At 44.3% G+C, this 21,401-nt stretch overlaps 1 protein-coding gene across 2 annotated transcripts in view; it reads left to right on the forward strand.

The window, feature by feature from the left end:
• The window catches only part of GALNT13 (polypeptide N-acetylgalactosaminyltransferase 13), a 370,357-nt gene that overhangs the window by 291,470 nt on the left and 57,486 nt on the right, over positions 1–21,401 (forward strand). For both annotated transcript variants that reach the window (XM_060257257.1, XM_060257256.1), the window contains exon 9: positions 12,885–13,024. In XM_060257257.1, coding sequence (XP_060113240.1) covers positions 12,885–13,024 — 140 coding nt within the window. The remainder of the gene's footprint in view (positions 1–12,884; positions 13,025–21,401) is intronic.

Here is a 21,401-nt window from a genome sequence, read left to right on the forward strand (position 1 = left end):
TTACAAGTTTACAGTTATGCTGGTATACACTGACAAAGTGCTTCACTGGACAACAGGATTGAGAGCAGAGAAGAACAGTGCAGTCTATTCACAGTTATATACATTGCAGCAGTACAGAAGCAGCAATCAGCACTCAGCGCTGAGTCGTCTTGCATAGGCGCAATATTCTGGACAGAACCGGTATGAACCAGATAAGGGAAGCTGCCGTGAACTGTTGCAGATCCCTGGCATCTGACTCCAGCCTGATGTCTTACCAAGCAGCAAGCATATGCTGACAGTTTGCTGAGTCCTGCTTGGAAGAAGTGTGCACGAAACAAGTTCTTAGTCAACTCCTTGTTCATGACCCTTGGGAATTTACTTGTGCAGGCTTCAGTGGAGCTACCGAAATCTTCACTAGCTCTGAGACCCAAAAACCTCGGTGTCAGAAGGGAATTATGAAAATCACCTCCCTTGCCTCCTTTGACACTTCATTCAGGCCTTAGCCAATCAGCATGGTGGGAGAGAAGGCATTCAGCAGACCACTGGGTCAATGGCAAGCGTGTATGTCCTCATGCTCTGCCCTGGGGTCATAGAAACTGGTTAGACACCTGGTGACTTGATTGTTGTTTGATGTTATAAAAAGCTCCAAGATAGGGATCCTGAAACAAAGTGTGATTTTTGTCAAATTTCGTTAATACTCTATTCTCCTGGATCTAAATCCTTCCTGCTCAGCCAGTTGGCTTGGAAGTTTGTAAGACATATAGGTGCTCCACTTTCCAACATACCAAATTTTTTCTCTGCCCAATCAAACAGGATTTTGGCCTCCTGGAGGAGCACTGTTAATCTGGTGCCTCCTTGCTGATTGATGTGTGCCTCGGCTGTAGTACTGACTGTGTGCACTATCGCATACTTGTTCCTCAATAGGTTCTGGAAGGCAATCAGTACTAGTCTGATTATCCCAAATGCCAGCCAGTTCATACAGGTCATTTCTTCCAACAGGCTCCATCTGCCTTGTACAACCTGATCCTTGCAGTGTGTCCTCTGGCTCCTTTCTGGTGTCCATAATCACCATCAAGTACAAAGGCTGGAGGAAACTTGACTCCACTTGTCAGATTTGGTCACAAAGACCACTAACTTAGTGACATCTCATGGGGGGGCAGTATCTTGACTTATTTGTGCTCCCTTTTTTTGTGTGTTTGTATGTCCCTCTAATAAGGCAGAAGAGTCCATTGTAGAGACCTGGCATGGAAGCGGTCCCAAGGAATCACATCTTTGGACTATGTTGTCAGCCCCAGTATTGTCAACCAGTGCATGAGGTCCACTGACTGTTGTCTGGAACTGACCATTCTGTATTTAGCACATAATCAAAGACTTCAGGGAATGGACAAACCGAGGACACTCTGGATGGTCTCTTAAAACCTCTAGTATATCAGTTGTTCGAAGCCAATGATCTAGGTTTTTTTGTTGTATTCAATTGGTAGATAGGAGAAAGAAAAGACACCTTTTAAATCTCCATAAATGTTCCAGCTGGAAAGACCTAGAAGAATTTCCCCAGGAAAGACCTAGCAGAATTTTCTGACTATTCTCCTTCCTCTTTATCGGAGCTTGTTGCCATATATCCTGTGGTTGAAAGGAGCTCCTCCACCTCCAAGGAAACAGCTCTCAAAAGCTCCTGATGTCACCAGTGCTAGCATCTTTATGAGTGAGATCAGCCACAGTCACCACTTGGCCAGGTACTCCTATCCATGGAAATGCCAACATGATTCCTGGTTGTATATGCACAGAGTTGATGGAGATCCAGGCTGGAGTAAAGGTCTACTTCCTCCAATCTCTGGAAGGAGAGTGGGAAAAATTTAGGGGAAATCTGAGCAGCCACCTATTGGAATTGTTCTGAACTGCCAAATTCACTTAGGCCTTAGAGAGGCTTGATGGAGGGGGAACTGCTCTGCTGCACTACCACCATTGCTTGGATCAGTCCCTTGTTCACATTGGAGGTCGTTATCCCACTGCCCCTATGTATCTTGCGGGGCCTCACCTTCAATTCCAATCCTCTTATTCCCTCTAGGCATGAAAGCCTCTGAATGGGGTTGACTGCCCACTGCAATCTCCTCAGTTGTTCGGCCCCAGCAGAGCTCTCCTGGGCTTTTCCAGTGCAGTTGGGGGTCTGCTGTGGAACATCTGCCAGCACCAACAGAGGCCTATGACTGGAGGATCAGCTTCACTTTGAGCCAATACAGTCTATGCAGATTTGCATAGCTCTGCTTGGAGTGCGAAGAGGTGTGACCTAACCAGTTTGGATGACTCCCCCCTCCCCCCCTGAAGAACACTGGCTTCAGTTGGGAAAATATTCTCTGAGTGCACACTGATAAATAAAAGTTGAGTCCAGTAGCATCTTAAAGAGCAAGGAAGTTTTATGGGCTATTAGCTTTCATGAGTCAAAGATTACTCCATCAGAATGCTAAATAAATCATTGCACTGATACATGATACAGCTTAGCGGCTTGCTCTTTTGTTAACATAAGGGTGAGAAGGACTAACCATGCACATATATTTCAGTGGATCATGTTCAGTGAGTTCCTCTGCAGCTCAGCAACATTCAAAAACCATTCACTATCATATCATTAAAAATACTGTGAAAGTTCTTGTGCAAGGCAAGTTCCGGGATAAGGGGACAGGTTCTCTTATGCATTGAAAATTGATTAAATGAGAGAAAACAAAGAGTAGAAATAAACTCTCACAGTGGAGTGAAGTAAGCTGTGAGGTCCCCAAAGGATCAGTATTGGGACTTATACTATCTAATTGGTTCATAAATAATCTGGAACTAGGGGTGAGTTTTGGATGGCCAAGTTTGCAAATGACACAAAATTATTCAGGATGCTGAGATCAAGGTTGCCTATGAAGAGCTCCAGAAAGCTCTCCGCAAATTGGGTGAGTGACAACAACGTAGCAAATGAAGTTCAGTGTTGTTAGGTGATGCACACTGGAACATAAAATCCCAATTTCAAGTATAGGCTAATGGGATCTGAACTTGTTGATTCTGAGAGGAAAAAAGATCTTGGGGGTCATAGCGTCAACCAAGGGTGCAACAGCAGTGACAAAGCAGTGTGGGAAGGGATTGAAAATAAAATGGCCAACATTACAATGCCTCTGTATTAAATATATGGTGCAGCCTCACTTGGAATTCTGTACAGTTTTGATCGCCACATCTCAAAAAGGATATCACAGAGATGGGAAAAGTACAGAAGAAGACAACCAAGATGATTTGGGAGTTAGAGCACCTTCTCTTTGAGGAAAGGCTGAGGAGTCTTGGACTTGGCCACTCCACAAGAGACAACTGTGGTGGGGTGGGGTGGGGGTGTAATGGACCATTAATGGCTAATGCATTAACCAAGTCTGAAAGCTTTGAGTGTCAGGGGATTCAAATGGAATTCTACAGGTAAGAGTGATACTTGAAGGTGGCAGTTAGAACAGTGAAGTTCAGTTAAGCAGAGGAAAAGGACTGGGGGTGGGGGGGAAGGATTGGGGAAGAAAAAGAGAGAAGATCCTGAATTAGGACATATGAACATATGAAGCTGCCTTATACTGAATCAGACCCTTGGTCCATCAAAGTCAATATTGTCTTCTCAGACTGGCAGCGGCTCTCCAGGGTCTCAAGCTGAGGATTTTCACACCTATTTGCCTGGACCCTTTTTTGGAGATGCCAGGGATTGAACCTGGGACCTTCTGCTTCCCAAGCAGATGCTCCACCACTGAGCCACCGTTCCTCCCCAAAGCCACCGTTCCTCCCCTGAAGCAGGACCAGTAGCCCTTCCTTGAGGAAATAGCTCCTAGTAAAGGGGTGGAGGTGATTCCTGTTACGTGGCAAAGAAGGAAAATTGGAACCTGTGTTTTCCTGACTTCACAGACTTAAGTAATTTGATACAAAGAAACTTATACCTGTTTACTAAGGCAAGGCAGTGACTACCAAGAGATCTCTCTCTCTACTGTTTTAAAGACTTGTCTATAAAACAAAACAGCTATGTTTTTGTGAAAAGCTATGTCTTGTATCTAGGTATACAGAGTTGTTATTCCTGTTGCCTCCTCACCTGCCAAGTTCTAAATCTACCTGACCATTTTCCCCTTGAAAGTGACATAAAATAGTTTGTTTTGAATTACTATCAGCCTCTTGTGTGCCATAATCTGACATTCACCAAAGAGAGTTATTTACTTATTTATGCATGCATGCTCCTCAGTTCCCTAGGTTGGGTCAGAATATATCTGTATACATGTAAACAACTGGGTGGGATAGACAGGGCGTTTTCGCACTGAACTTACTCCGGAGCGACGTCCCACTTCACCGCGCAGTGTCTGCACGGATTTCGCACTAATTGCTCCGCAGAACCCGGAAGAGCCACAAAGTCCCGCGGCTTTTGCATCGCAAATGTAAACCGCCAAAAACCAGTTTACATTTGTGACGCAAAAGCCGCGGGACTTTGCGGCTCTTCCGGGTTCTGCGGAACAATTAGTGCGAAATCCGCACAGACGCTGCGCGGTGAAGAGGGACGTCGCTCCGGAGTAAGGTCAGTGCGAAAACACCCCCAGAGAAACAAAGAACAAGCAAAGGGACTGCTCAGCAAAGAAAAAGGGAAGTGGGGAAGCATTACAGGGGGACATGATAGAGGTTAATAAAATCATGCATGGAGTAGAGAGAGTTAACAAAGAGAAATGTTTCTCCCTCTCCCAAAATACTAGAACTCAAGCTCATGGGCAGTAGATTCAGGACAAACAAAGGGAATGATTTCTTTACACAGAGAGTGATTAAAATGTGGAATTCACTGCCAAAGAGTGTAGTGAAGGCCACAGGAATAGATAGCTTCAAAGGGAGTTAGATAGTTTCATAGAGGATATGTCTGTCAGTGGCTGGCTATTAGCCATGGCAGCTAAAGGAAACCTCCATGTTCAGAAGCAGTCAGCCTCTGAATCTGTCAGGATTAGGGTTGCCAAGTCCAATTAAAGAAAAATCTGGGGACTTTGGGGGTGGAGCCAAGAACAAGGATGTGACAAGCATAATTGAACTCCAAGGGAGTTCTGGCCATCACATTTAAAGAGACAGCACACCTTTCTTCCATAGGAAATAATTAAGGATAGGGGCACCATATTTTGGGGCTCATAGAATTGGACCCTCTGGTCCAATCGTTTTGAAACTTGGGGGGTATTTTGGGGAGAGGCACTAGATGCTATACTAAAAATTTGGTGCCTCTACCTCAAAAAATAGCCCCCCCAGAGCCCCCAATACCCACGGATCAATTTCCTATTATTTCCTATGGGAATCGTTCTCCATAGGGAATAATAGAGTGCCCAGTAGACATTTCCCTCCCCCCCCTACGCTTTCTAAAGGGGGGGACGGCCTCCAAACTAGGGAATCCCCTGCCCCCTCCCTCTCACACACACACACACACACACACACACACACCTACCAGATCTTCCTCCGGACAACTCTACTTCCTGTGAAAACGAAAGCAAAAGAAAGGGAGGGGCCGTTCTCAGAAGCCCTTCCTGCTTCCAGTTTCCTGCCCAGCCTTAAAGGGGCCGACATTTTGCAAACGGCTCAGGAGCTCCACAACATGAAGCCTAAAGGTATGTTCTCCCCCCCCTCCACCCCCCACCCCCGCTTCCAGAGTTTTGCAGAGTGGGAAATGAGGCTGGGAACCCAGAAGTCTCCCGCCAGAGCGGGAGGTTTGAGAAGCCTAGTCAGGATCCAACATCGGGGAAGGCCTCAGTCTCTGTGCCCTGCCATTGGCCCTCCAGAGGAACTGGTTGGCCACTGTGTGAGGCAGGATACTAGACTAGATGCACCATTGGTCACTCAGTTCAGTAACTAGATGGGAGGGGGGAGCAAGCTGCATCATCTCTTGAAGGGCTCCAGTGAACGAGTGCTCTGATTGGATTCCAAAGACCACCTGATTCCAGAGAGCAAGAAACTATAATTGGGCCTTAGATAAGGATGACGCTACGCTGATTTTTGATCCCATGGGACAAACACATAAGCTTGCTAGCCTGCACTCTGCCATTTTGAACGGTTCATCAGTTAATGCCAGGTACTAAAGTCTCAGGGGAAAAAGCCTTTGCTGTGTTCTTTACTAATTAACTCTAGAGACTTTGTTGCCTAGTAGTATTTTAAATTTTATTGGCTCAATAAAGCCTGTGTGTATTTTTCTAAAGGTTTTGGTCTTCTTGTATGCATTTGACCTCAGGGACCCACAAGTTTGAGCAGTGCTTACTACTCTGGGAAGCAATGGTTCCAAGGAAACTAGCCTTGGGTTTTCAGGCAGCTTCATATCATGGAGGGGGGTGGGGGGAGTCAGTTGGCAATGTTTTCCGTTTTAGCACAGGTTCAGAAACCCCATTTTCCTACCTGTAACTGAAGTGGTCTATAGGTCAAAACAGGGCCCAGCATACATGACAAACTCATATGCTATCAATCTAGCTAGCGGCAAGTATAGCAGCGCCAAAATTCATTATACATTGCTCCATTCGCAGCATACAGTTCTTCATGGCTCCAGGGCACACTTCATCATTCACTGCACAAATGGGTAGGGGAGAATAATGCACCCTTGGAATATTTACTAAAGCGAAAGTAGTTATTTTGTATTGTGTGGAGAAAAACGAGCTGAAGAGATTTGGTTAATTTATTAAATGTTCTTTCCACAACGCTTACAGTTTCCGAAAGGCTTACTTTCGTAGCCAGCCCTGTAGTGGCCAGTCGTTGGTTCTGTCTTGTGGGGCTAGTTATTAACACAACATAAACTTTCTTGCTACTAGTCCAAATAGCCTGAGGAAGAAAACAGCCTCATATAGCTCAATAGGATTCAGTGGGCTTGAGATGTTCTTTTAGTAGCTAATAGGGATTTTACACTGTACCCAAAAGTGACTTGATTCAAATGATGTCAGTTCCAAGATGATCCATTCATTGTGGAGGGAGGGATTTGTGTACTCTCATTTTTTTTTCTAGGTCAACCAAAGAAAAGACTCATATTTTACTATTCTGATCATAGCTGAGGGCGTTGTTGATGGGTCAACTAACAGCTGGCTGGCAAATTTGTTTTTAGTAATTTCTAAAGATTGGAGGTTTCCAGAGCCACAAATTGTGCTCCATACAGAAGCTGGGGGCAACAGATTCATTTCATACATTTCTAAAGTTGGAGGAATCAGACAGCCTCTTCTACTCCTATAAAATCTGAAAATATCAAAGACTGCTTTCTCAAGGTTGTACTTAGCATAGCCAATATGGGCTGTCAAAGACTGCTGAAACATCATCCCTAAATATCTAAAGCTAGATACGTGTTCTAATGGTTTCTTGTCCATTGTCCATTTATCATATGGTCTTCTACCCAACACCACCTGAGTTCGATCCCAGCAGAAGCTGGGTTCAGGTAGCTGGTTCAAGGTTCACTCTGCCTTCCACCCTTCCGAGGTCAGAAAAATGAGTACCCAGCTTGCTGGGGGGAAAGTCTAGATGACTGGGGAAGGCAATGGCAAACCACTCCATAAAAAGTCTGCCGTGATGCGATGTCACTCCAGAGTCAGAAACGACCAGTGCTTGCACAGGGGACCACCTTTACCTTTTACTTCTACCCAAAACCGTGATCTTGGTTTTATCATAATTAACATTAAGTAGATATTTTTAACAGTAAGAGCTGAACTGTCTCAACAGCCTCCCAAGACCAATCTGAGTATGGGAAATTAGTAGTGTGTCATCTGTGTAGAAAAAAAAAATTAAAGTGGTCTTTTTGCCTGCTTTGGGAAGAAATGAGAATCTGATAGGAATTCTACCATATCAATTATGTATGAATAAGGCCCATTATGAAGAAAAATACAACAGGCTCTAGAAAAAGGCTCTGAATGAGTGTGCCCCCTCCCTTGCTGTCTTCCTCCCCACCCAAGTGAAGGCATTCACTCCCCCACCACCGTAAGGGGAGCTTATCTCTTCCATCTGGAGAGCAGATGTAATTTTGAGTCATCTCTAGCCCTTACCTGGAGATAGGCAACAGTGTTTCCCCCAAAAGGAAATGGCTAGTTTGGAGGGTGGAGTCTATGACATTGTATTTGTCTGAGTTCCCACCACGCCTCAAGCCCTACCTTCTCCAGACTGTACCCCTCAAATCTCCAGGAATTTGCCAACCTGGAGTTGGCAACTGCTAAGTCACACTGGCTGTCCTAGTAAGGCTGCTGCTGAACAGGAGCAAGTAGTCAGGCCTAGTTAAGTCATGCCAGCCAGGTGACATCAAGTTACCCAGAGGGTGCTGCCAGGCCTAGGATAGCCAACCTCCAAGTGGAGCCTGAAGACCTCCTGATATCACAACTGAACTCCAGACAACAGATCTCTCTTCCTCTGGAGACAGTAACTGCTTTTGAAAGTAGACTCAATGGCATTATATTCAACTGAGGGCAACAGTGGTTGCCTAGCAACAGCCTCTGGCTAGTAGCTTCCCTAGTGGGGAGGAGGAAGGGAGTGACAGGAAAGAGGTGGTCACCATGGCCTCTGAGAAAATGCTTCATGAGCCTGCAGTAGAGCAGCAGCCCTTGCTGAGGCCGGTTGATGGAGAGGACACAGAGAAGCATTGGAGATGTGTCTGTCTCTGGTGTAAGGCTGTTTTGGCAGTTTGTTCAGTGTTTCCAGGCCTTCACTAGGTAGGGAACAGGGGATTCAGCCAATGGGAACCCATAGGTGATGACTGATGCATTATGGGCCAATAGTTTGTTGAGTGCACCTGTCAGCCAATGGGAGCGTTCTATTTGGCCATCACCATGGAGGAATTATTATGTATATGATGATTAAAAGACAGTGGGCTAAAATAAAGCCTTGAAGGATCACTTTTATAGTTTTAACTGAGCTAGACAATTAACCATGGCCACATAGTCTGATCTTTAAACTGGTGTCCAAATAAAGGCCATTTATATTTTAGCAGCCTGTTATCTATATCCATATTGCTTTGTGTTCTCCATAAATGGTATTTTGAGACCAAATCAAATATGGCTTTGAGATCGATAAATGCCACATATAGGGTGATTACAGACCGAACATTTGGACTGACTCAGAGACGGCTCTGAAATCGACCAAAAAAATCCTTCCACACACAAACATCTGCCGCCCAGCCTCGTACCGTACTCACCCTGTCTTCCGGCTTCCGCAGTGGGACTCAAAAAGCTAACACTTCTAAAGCGGTAGCAAATATCGGGGCCACCCACCAGCCACCTTCTTGGCATCTGGAAGTGGAATGGTTAAAGCAAGGCGCCTTGGCGATGTGAAACTGCCAACTCTCAAGTCGCATCTGTCTTTTTTAAAAACAAAAACTGTTCAGTGTGCATGAACGCATGTGTGCACATGCATGAGCACGCATGCATATGTGCATGCATGTGCATGACTACTGAAAATGTATGAGGGAAAATTAGATGGGAATGGTGCACAACAGCCATATGAACACGGCCATGTCGCCCCATGGACGGGATGGGGACAGCTTGCAGAGGAGTGCATGGAGGGTTCAGGACTGCTCTTTTTGAGCCGTCCCAGTTTGAGACGCCTCCCATCTACCCCAAAATGTCTGTCTATTATCACCCATAGTTGCCTAGATGGTCTGAGTATCTATTGATAAAGAGTTGGAGCTAAGAATGAGAGCAAACCAAGAGAATATAGATTTATCTCGGTTTTTGGTGTCTCATGAACCTTCATGAACTTTCAGATTTACTGAACAGATTCATTTTGTGAGATTTGTGATGTGGTAGAATGCCCCCCTCCATGGTTTAGAGATGGCAAACTCACAGCAAGTCTCCAACTGATTCTCCTCTACCTGCATGTCAAGTATGGTGAGGACTGGATTTCAGGGGGGCAAAGTGCCCTCTGGGGAAATCACAGCCACAGTTTCAGGAGTGTGTCAGATGGACCCCCTGCAAGCTAGAAGCATTTATCTCACTCACAGACTTCCCTCAGATGCCCCTCAAGCTACCCGTAAAGTTTGGTGAGGTTTGGTTGGGGGGGGGGGGGGCGGTGTCCAGTGGACTCAGGGTTCGTAGCCACCCATCTCTCTACTAAATCAAGCAGAGGGGCTTAGCTACTGGGTTCCTTGTCTGAGGACCCACACTCCCCCTCATTGGGATCTGTGAACACCTGCTCCTTAGCATTTGTGTCCTCCTCAGAATCAGCACTTCCAGCCTCCCCAATCCATCTCCATCTCCTCACAATCAGTGTCTCACAAAGAATCAGCACTTCCAGCCCCCCCCCCCCCCATGCACACTTGCCTGCCTCCTCATCATAGACATTGCTGCAGATGGGCTATCCTTCTCCTTGGGCCCAGAAGCTGGTCAACCACCCATCTCCACCTGGAAGTTCCTAAGGTCTAAATTGCAAAGGGCGGGGTCCATCTCTCTAATTCTTGCAGGTCAAATTCACTAACAAGGGCACATTGACGCAAAAAAAAAAATCCTATTTCCAAGGGGGTAAAACAGGGCTGCGTCCTGGCCCCCTCCTTGTTCAGTTTGTTTCTCACAGACCTCCCCCTTTATTTAGCTAAATTAGATGGACATGCCCCTAAACTAAATTCTGAACCGGTCCCTATTCTCTTATGTGCCAACGACACTGCTGTCTTATCCCTCACCAAAGTAGGATTAATATGTTCTTTGTCATCTTTTATTTCATACTGCACCCAGAACTCCTTATCCATCAACTATGATAAGACCAAAATCCTGCTGTTCTCCAAATCATGGAAACAGCATACCTGGAAAATTAATGACAGATCCATTGACCAAGTTAAATCTTTTAGGAACTTGGGAGTTCTTTTCCATTATATTTTGAAATGGTGCATGCATCGTGATCAGGCCCTTCTTATGGCCAAGAAAAAGCTATCGGCGTTAACTCATTTTCATTATCAAAAAGGCAATTTGTCCCAGCCACTTTGCGAATTTTTTGCACCACACTACTCCCTCAGCTACTCTATGGGATCTCTGTGTGGTTCCAATGTTTCAGCAAAAACACCGAAAAAACCACAGCTTCTTTTTTACGCCACATCCTGGGCATTCCCAACTCAGTCCATTATCCCACCCTGTGTGCCGAATTGGGTGTCCACACAGTAGAGTCTAGAATCTGGATTACCACAATCAAATACTGGCTCCACCTTCATTTCCACCCCTTACCCAACAGTCTGATTTCTCTTTTACTGATTTCTCTTTTACTTGCAGACCCTTTTACCCCTAAATGGTTCTGTTCAGCACTCGGGAAAATTCAATCAATTGGTATTGATCTAGATTCATTGACAAACTGCAGTGAAACTTACATATTTCTCTTGATCTGCAGGAGAATACTGGATATTGACTCCCAATTAATAATTGCTGAAGCAAGGGGTGCATGCTCACCCCATTTCTTGGACCTTCCCCCTTCCCAAATTTGCATGGCTCAGCACTTCTCAAATCTAATAAGCCCACATCAACGTCGAGTTTTTACGTTGGCCAGACTCAACATATTTCCATCGTCCGTGGTCTCTGGTAGATATAAGGGTATCCCTTACAAACAGAGACAGTGCAGATGTGGTAGAGAACCTGACTCTATGTGGCACATTCTACTAGACTGCTCGTTACTTTGCCGGCACCGATGGCGCCTAATCAAACCTCTCCTCTTAACCCCCAACTCGGTGACAAGCAAAAGGATAGATGATATTAAGTCAAGGGGGTGGGGTGCTCGGAGGCACAGAAACTGAGACTATTTATTTATAGTTATATAGTTATATTTATATATATAACTATATATATAGTTATATTTATTTATAGGAGAGCCAGTTTGGTGTAGTGGTTAAGTGAGCGGACTCTTATCTGGGAGAACCGGGTTTGATTCCCCACTCCTCCACTTGCACCTGCTGGAATGGCCTTGGGTCAGCCATAGCCCTGGCAGAGGTTGTCCTTGAAAGGGCAGCTGCTGCGAGAGCCCTCTCCAGCCCCACCCACCTCACAGGGTGTCTGTTGTGGGGGAGGAAGGTAAAGGAGATTGTAAGCCGCTCTGAGACTCTTCGGAGTGGAGGGCGGGATATAAATCCAATATCTTCTTCTTCTTCTTCTTCTATTTTTATTTATTTCATTCGATTTATATCCTGCCCTACCCCACCGAAGTGGGCTCAGGGCGGCTTTCAACATAAAACTCTAACAATAAATCAGCTTAAAATACATTAATAATTAATACAATAAAATACATAAAAACATTTATCAATATACCATGCTACATCTTCCCTAAAAGTCGGTTCTTCAAGTATTCCAATGTTCAGATGTTCATGAATTTGGATATTCAGATATCGGTCAGACTACTAGGAACCAAAATACAAATGGGGGTTGTAATAGGAGGTCTGGCACAAAAGGGGTGGGTGGAGAACGGGAAAACCAAAATGAAGGGCAGGGACAGCAAGGGCAGATGAATGATGCTAAGTCAGGGGGCCGTCCCGAGATGTAGAAGTCGAGGATCTGGCAAAGGGCAAAAGGAGGGGAAGCAATAGAGGGTTCAGAAATCAACCGAGGAGCCCACTGGCTGGGCCCCTCTGCTTGGCTTGAGCAAAAAAACAGGTGCCTCAGAACCCTGAGTAAGCACTAAACACCCCCAACACCGCTGTTTTCACACTGAGGAATGACTTTCAATTCCCTTTCCTCTCTGCCTCTTAACTCTCTCCGTGCCTGACTGCCTGCTACAAAGTAAAAACAGCTGCATGCGAGCTGGAGGTATATATCCTGTTCACTGCATGCGAGCTGGAGGTATATATCCTGTTCACTGGTTTCCTTTCTTTATTTTTCTATAAGGTAATGCTTTGTAGGATAATACTATCGTTTTTGTGTAATTTGAAAGAAAAAAAAAAGGAATATTGATTATGCTGACTTTCTGTTGGTTTTTTCCCCCAGGGGTCGTTAAAGTAGATTATGGAGACATATCGGCCAGAAAGGTATTGAGAGAGAATCTGAAATGTAATCCATTTTCGTGGTACCTAGAACACGTCTATCCAGATTCCCAGATTCCAAGGAGATATTACTCCCTTGGAGAGGTATGAATTATTTCTTATGTATTAACCATGAGTTCTGACAATCTCAAATAAGATTTTTAATGTGTAACTGAATTGTTTCACTTTACATGAAACACCCCTTAAAAACATGACTGTTTCTGCAAAACTGTTCAGATTTTATTTTTGTAAGACATGCACTCTGTCAGGAGCTACAGATTCCATTTTTAAAATAGTATTGGGAATCCTGAACTATATTTTGGTCTTGGAATCTCATATACTCCTATTGATTCCACATAAGGGCTAATCCCTGAGTTCATTTCCATAAATATCCAAACCAAGCTACTGTTTCCACAGACTTCCCACCAGGAGTCTACCCACAGATTCCAGCAGCTTGCTCCACAGTTTCAGAATGCTGGGTTTTTGTGAAGTTTTCTTTGCCTTGGATACTGACTCACACTTTGCTAATGAGGAATCTCCACACTCGGATTTTATTTCTCACCTCCATTTTCTGCAGTGTTGTCAGCATATCCATTGTGGTATGTGTTATCCACACCCAACTTACTCCCTCCTCCTCCTTCTCTTTCACCATAAAAAATTTTTTCTGCCATAAAAATTGGCCATCTGGCTCTGGTCAGTTTTATATAGAGCAAGGATGGCCAAACTGTGGCTCTTTCACACATATTGTGTGGCTCTTCAAGCTCCCACTGCTCCGTCAGCCTGCTTGAAGAAGGCATTTTCTCTTTAAATCCCTTCTCTATACCAAACCAGCTGATGGCTTGAAGCAGGGTTTCTCAAACTCCCCCCCCCACCACCACCTGGTTCGTTCCCCGTGGCGGAGGATGCTCAGGGAGCAATACAGAGACTGCACGCTGGCCAGGAGCTTTCCCCACCCTCTATGAGTGCTACAGGCAGCAGAGGCGTGTGGGGCAGGGGCTGGAGCATGACGCAGCATGCAGCTCCGAAGATAGAGGAGGGTGGAGGCTGTCGGGCTGCTCCTGGCGACCCTGTATTGTGGCTTCTGTGGCCCGGTACCGGGTCATGACCCTGCAAATGGGAAACGCTATCTTGAAGAATGCATTTAAAGTTGCTTTTTCCCCCTCCACCTCTCCCATCTTCCTTCCTTCCTTCCTTCCTTCCTTCCTTCCTTCCTTCCTTCCAACATCTGACATTCACGTCTTGCGGCTCTCAAACATGTGACATTTGTTCTTTGTGGCTCTTACATTAAGCAAGTTTGGCCACCCTTGGTATATTGGTTAAGTGTGCAGACTCTATTCTGGGAGAACTGGATTTGATTCTCCTCTCCATTGCATGCAGCTCCTGGGTGACTTTGGGCAAGCCATGGTTCTCACAGAGCCGTTCTCTCAAGAGCTGTTTTCTGAGAGCTCTCTCAGCCCCACCTACCTCATAGGGTGCCTGTTGTGGGGAGGGGAAGGGAAGGGAGATTTTGAGCTGCTCTGAGACTCCGGGTGAAGAGTGGGGTATAAATCCAATCTCTTCTGTCTCTCTTTTCATCATTTCATTTTTTTAAAAAAAGAAAATGATTGCCGTACATGTTACAATGAGGTACTGCCCCAAACAAAACGGCATGTGTAGCTCTTGTCCAAACGAGCTTTGCATTCTGGATTGACTGTCTTGCTGTGCTCTTCATTTTATGAGACCCATTAGTTTCCAGGCCAAGCATGGAAACCAAATCCGCCCCCCAGAAAAAATATCCACCAGGGTTTTTTTTTGGGGGGGGGGGGGCTTGCCTTTAAACACATGTGGTATTTGCTAGTCAATTTTTTGTTCATTATTTTCCAGCTAACCTATTATGTTCGCACAAAACAAGCATTAAATACAGTTCAGTTTATGCTCTTCTTCAGGTGATCTCCCCTGTCATTAGCAGCCCAAACCCAGAGGAGGTATTGGTTTTTGCAGTTAATGCTGCCTTGCATCTGTGCCCCTTTTCCACTCTACACTCTCACCCCCCCATACACAAAATCCTCCTCTGAGTTTCTACTGGTGAAAAAAAAATGGAACACAAAACAGCAAGGTGGCTCATTTGGGGAGGAGGCATGGCCTCCCTGGACAAGTTTCAATGTTACTGCAGAATGGGCACCATGGATACAGTCCAGGGAAGCTTCAGGACTGGTCACTCACTACTGCAAAAACGTGAGATGCCAGTTTGATTCCTTAAACACATGGGGAACCGGAGGTACTAAAGTAGTGCTGAAAAGGTTCAAGCAATGCCAAATAGCACTGGTTTAGGAACATTTGCAACACAAAGAATTATGTCTTCTACACAGATGGCTATGTAGTGAAAGGAAGCTACCCCCAGGAAGCTGTTATGAAACACACTGCTGGAGCAAATTAACTGCTTAAATCCTTACTCAAATTTATGATCAAGCCCTGTTGTGTTTCTTCCACCAAACGACATGGCTCAGTACTACTGTCGTTACCCCTGTAGCGAAATTTACACTTCAGTAAGGCAGCAGTAGGTAAGCAGAGGCCTCAAAACAGCATAACATCAACTTAATGCTGAACACCAGTGGTTGTTGCAAGAACCCTTAACAATGTGCTTGTGGAAATATCCATGACTTAAGACCGAAGCCTACATTGCTAGGACACATGATGCCTTCTCTGTAGAGCAAATTTGGAAAGCATTTGAAAAATTTGGAAGTGGATCAGATGTGACGGCCCAGAACTGAACCTCATTCCAAATCAGATCTGAAGGGCTGAAATTCAGTTACCTTTTTAAAAAGATGTGTCACAGCCAACAGTAACAATAATTGCTGTACTGTCAGCACGATCAACTCATGTTGACCCCAGGACTATGGGGTTTTCAGGGCAAGAAATGAGCAGGGATGGTTTGTTTTTGCTGGCCTCCACACAACTCAGGTTTCCCTTGGTAGTCTCTCCCAAACACTAACATGGCTGACCTTGCTTAACTTCTGAAATCTGACAGGATCGGACCAGTTAGGGCTATTCAGGCATTATTATTTAAGCAATTCTGCTGGAGGGATTTCTCAATCAGAACTTGGTTCTCCATCCTTCAGACTGCTCCTCCGATCAACACCTATTTTAATATTAAAATTCAAAAAAGTTAATGATTTGGGTTGGGTCCCAATAAAAGATTAGCAAACATGGGGGATAAGCATTCTCTCTCTGTCCCATGCCTTCTGCTCCTCATTGTTCTGCCAGATTTGACCAGAGAGCATCTGAGCAGAACCCTGGTGTAAAAAAAGAGAATGAATTCCCATCAAGGTCAGAGCTGGGGGAATCTGCTTATCCCAGACTATTAATAGATAATTTGGTATTTAAATATTCAACAATTTTCACCTTGTTTCATTATATTTTTTAAAAAATCTGTTTTATCTGGAAAAAACTTTTGTGAAGTGTGATTACAAAAAAGGGGTAGCGTGTACTTCACAAATGACAGTAATCTGTCCTTTTAGAATTTTAAATTACAACGCATAGTAAGAGCCAGTGCGCAATTGTCAGCACAGCCATGTTCAAAAGAAGTTGGTTAATAACACCAGACGTTTATTTTAAAACAGCATGCATGGTAAGCATGAAATTATAGGGGTTTGCAATATAATGGTCAGATAGACAAACCGAGGTAAGCGAAGTTACAAAACAGTCATTAAAAACACCTTATTTTCACCAATAAGAGTTGAGTTTCTATGGAAACAGGAAAATAATTTCAAGCAGCATCTGTGAATTGGGTCTTACTTTCTAGTTTCAGGAGCCTGAATTTCCCCCAAAAATACAGCTTTAAGGTACTTGGAATATGGCAGTAGAAGTAGATGTGGGGGGGACCTCCTAAGATATTTTGAGGAGGGGAAATCCTTTCCTGGTTCTGCTACCCTCACTACTGTGTTCCCTATTCTCCAGCTCCTCTTTCCACTCCATCTGTTTGTTGCTGCCCATATTTGTTCCTTTGAGGTTGCTACAGCATGGTATAATGTCATCCTAACTCCTTTTTTTGTTGTTTTTGGTTTATTTTCTTTTGTTGCACCAAAGTTGCTATTAACCTGGGTCAGGGGATAATTTTCACAACAGGGCTTGTTTGTTTTTTAAGGCAAAGCTGACGGGTCTGTTGGGTTTGAAGAGCTCTAAGTTTCATTTGCGGCCAGTGTGTGTGGAATTGTCAGTCCCAGGATATGCGATATTAAGGGTATTTGAAATAAAGAGCCCCACTTTCAGGATTGCATATGGAATATGCTTTCTGTTCATTTTCCCTTCAAAAAACTAAATGGCCTCCAACAAAAATACTGCTATTATTTTAGGCATATTATGACTGGAACCACAGCTAGCAACTGTGTCCAGGTACTTTTTCTAATGTGCATTAATGTTAAGTAGCTGGTTCTTCCCAACCACTTCTGTACTCACCGACCTGATTACTCATAGATGCAGATTCTGTGAAAGTTTAAGAAGCGATGAGATCAGAAGTTAAATTGTGTTGCTATGAACTTCTCAAATCCTGACTGAAACTGTATGGGTTTCTTTAAGTGAACGTTATGTAAAACTGATCATTGTTTTGTACATATAACATTGTTTTGTATATATAACGTTTGAATGCCAAGTTCAGTTACCAAGCCAAAATGTGCTAAAACTGAATAAAGAAGGGAAGTGTTTATATAGAGAAACATGTAACAACTGTTTACAGAGTACATGGTTTGCTCCAAATTCTCTGCTTTCAGAAGAGTTTTGCATACAGTTACATTTTTCAGACAGCACAGAGGGAAATAAAGCCAGTAAATTTCAGTTACATTTCCTTATTTCTAAATCTCCTTTGCAAGAGAAGAATCAGCCATTAATAAGTGCAAAAAACATTTTGTATCAATTTGGTTTTCTATTGTAGAATATCTGGCAACTTTAGACATAATTCGTAAGAATTCGATGTACAAGCAAATGCTATACTTCTAATGATGGTCAACTTAAATATCTTACATTACTTTTATTTTTAAAATCGAAACTTTAAGCTATGTACTTTTAAAAAAAGAAGAATCAGCCATTAAGTTGCCCAAAAGAGGGTAAGTTTGAAAATTTCCCCCCTTAATTCACTCCCTGTAGCCTGATTTCTTCCCATGTAATGGATGAGAAGGAACATCTCATCCCAACCTCAGCATTTTTGCTGTCCCCTTGCATTTTTCAAAATTCATGGGAAAATGGGGCAAATTCAGGGGAAAGAACATTACTGATTGTGACCACCAGTGGTTATTTGATTCTCCTGCCATTTTTTGGCTTTTTCAGTCATGTTTGGTTGCTGCTATCATGGTAGTCCTTTTTTTCCCTGTCACTTTATTATTGGGTTCCCAATCCCCAGGTCCCAGCAGGAGATCCCCCATTTTTACAGGCTTCTCCCGGCCCCCAGCCAGCTGGCCGGCGGAGGAAGCCCCGCTCTCCACAGTCACCATGTAGTTTTAGAGCTCCTGCAGGTCTGTTTTTAAAATATGTGCCTTTAAGGCTGAGCAGGAAGCTGGAAACAGGAAGGGCTTCGGAGAATGGCCCCTCCTTTTGTTTTGCTTTCATTTTCAGAGCAAGTAAAGTTCTGCAGGAACAAGACCCAGTAAGTATTTGTGTGAGAGAGAGAGGGAGGGGGCAGGGGATTCCCTGGTTTGGAGGCCCTCCCCCCGCTTTAGAAAGCATGGGGGGGAGGGAAATGTCTACTGGGCACTCTATTATTCCCTATGGAGAACGATTCCCATAGGGAATAATGGGGAATTGATCCATGGGTATTGGGGGCTCTGGGGGAGCTGTTTTTTGAGATAGAGGCACCAAATTTTTAGTATAGCATCTAGTGCCTCTCCCCAAAATACCCCCCAAGTTTCAAAACAATTGGACCAGAGGGTCCAATTCTACGAACCCCAAAAGAAGGTGCCCCTGTCCTTCATTATTTCCTATGGAAGAAAGGCATTTAAAAAGGTGTGCAGTCCCTTTAAATGTGATGGCCAGAACTCCCTCTGGAGTTCAATTACGCTTGTCACACCCTTGTTCCTGGCTCCACCCCCAATGTCTCCTGGCTCCGCCCCCAAAGCCCCCAGATATTTCTTGAATTGGACTTGGCAACCCTACTTCATTAGTAAGCAGATGACATAGTATCATAGAGGACATCAGGGCCTTTTTTATAGAAATAGTCCAACAGGAACTCATTTACATATTAGGCCACATCCCCTGGTGTCACCATTGTTTCACATAGAGGTTTTTTTTTTGTGGGAAAAGCCCAGCAGGAACCAATTTGCATGTTTGGCCACATTTCCGATGCCAAGCCATCCAGAACTGTGTTCCTGCTCAAAAAAAGCCGTGGAGGACATCATAACACCAGTCAGATTTGGCTATAGTATTATATCACCGAGTACAACTGAAAGTGAAGGCAGTGTAAATAAATGCATATTTTCCATGGGGAAAAATCACCAAAATATTGGGAGGCATTGTTTTGATGATGATGACCTGCCTACCTGAGGGACCGTCTTTCCCCATATGAACCCCAGAGAGCACTGAGGTCAGCAGGGAAGGACCTGTTGACTATTCCTGGGCTGAAGGAAGCAAAACTGCAGAGTACCCGCATTCGGGCCTTCTCTGTTGTGGCCCCACACCTGTGGAACCAGCTCCCGGAGGAAGTGCGGGCCCTACGGGACTTTGACCGATTCCGCAGGGCCTGCAAGACCTTCCTCTTTAGTGAAGACTTCACCGACTAAAATCTGAGAGACTGCTTAAATGATTTTGTTATCTGTCAGAATAGCACCTAGATGTTAATTTTATTGTTTTACTGTTTTTAGAATTTTAAATAATTGTTACCTACTGTTAAAGTATTGTATTATCTGTTATATTGACTGATGCTGTTAGCCGCCCTGAGCCTGCCTCGGCGCGGAGGGCGGGATGTAAATAAAAGGTATTATTATTATTATTATTATTATTATTATTATTATTATTATTATTATTATTATTATTATTATTATTATTATTATTATTATTATTATTATCAGTTTATTTATTTGATTTGTGAACTGGCCAATCTCTGCTGCTACAGAGCTCTAGGCAATGTACAATAACATTAAAACATTTACCAGATAAAAACAGTAAATATTATATACATAGTGGAGGAGACAGTCCCATAGATCAAAGATTTCAGGTTTTCACGGTTGGTAACATCATTAGGGTTTGTAGAGTCTTTTGGGATCAAGTGCCGTGTTCTACTGGAGAAAGTTTTCCTTCCAGACGTTTCGTTCTCAGCTGTGGAGAACATCCTCAGTGGCGTTGCAGCCGGAGCAGGCGCTCAGACCTTCTTGGCTGCTGTGCATTGAGTGGGGCTATAGATATGTTGATCCCTGACCACTCAGGGCCTTTTAGGTCAAAAACAAAACCTTGAACCTTGACTCAGTATTCCACTGGGAGCCAGTGTAGCTGGCACTGCACCAGATGTGTATGCACTGTCCATGACATTTTGTCAGGACTCACACCACCATATTCTGGACCAGTTGGAGTTTCTGGGTTAATCTCAAAGGCAGACCAGCATAAAGCAAGTTACAGTAGTCTAATCTGGAGGTAACTGTTGCATGGATTGCCGTGGTTAGGTCAGGGCACAACAGGAAAAGGGTTAGTTGCCAAACCTGGTGTAGATGAAAGAATGCCAGCCTGGCAAGGTGTGTGACTTGGGCCTTCATATTCAAGGAGGTATTCATCACTCCTAAACTCTTAACAGATTGCACCAGTGTCAGTGACACCTCATCAACAGTGGGTAATCTATGCCTCAAAACCAAAGCCTCCCCCCGCCACAAAACCCCCAATTTGGTTGGATTCAGTTTCAACCTGCTTTGTTTTAACCACCCAACCACAGCTTCCAAACCTGCAACCATATTTTATGTGGCGGAATCCAGGTGGCCATCCAGTAACAGCTATAGCTGGGTGTGATTAGTGTACTGATGACACCCTAGCCTGAAATTCTCTACTAGCTGGGTGAGGGGGCGCATAGAGATATTAAACAACATTGGGTAGAGAAGTACCCCCTGAGGGTCCCCACACATTAAAGGGTATCTAGAGGACACATTCTCACCCAGTGCAACCCTCTGTCCATGATCATGGAGAAAAGAGAAGAGCATTGAAGGGACAACCCCCAAACTCCTACATTGACAAGGCGATGTGTCAACAAATTATAGTCAACTGTGATGAGTGCTGCTGTAAGATCTAATAACAATAGCAGCACTGACCCAGCTCGCCAGCTGTCTGTGGAGATCATGTGTTAAGGCAACCAGCACCATTTCCATCCTGTTGCCAGAGTGAAAGCTGGATTGGAGTGGGCCCAATGTCAAAGTGTCATCTAAAAACCCTGAAACTGCTCAGCTACCATTCTCTCAATTACCTTACCCAAGAATGATAAGATCTTCTTTGTGGTCCCTTTGCTGTCCCACGCTTGGGTTTTGGGCCTGCTCATGAACCC

Source organism: Heteronotia binoei, chromosome 16 (genome assembly GCF_032191835.1).
Source record: "Heteronotia binoei isolate CCM8104 ecotype False Entrance Well chromosome 16, APGP_CSIRO_Hbin_v1, whole genome shotgun sequence".
Lineage (NCBI taxonomy): Eukaryota > Metazoa > Chordata > Lepidosauria > Squamata > Gekkonidae > Heteronotia > Heteronotia binoei.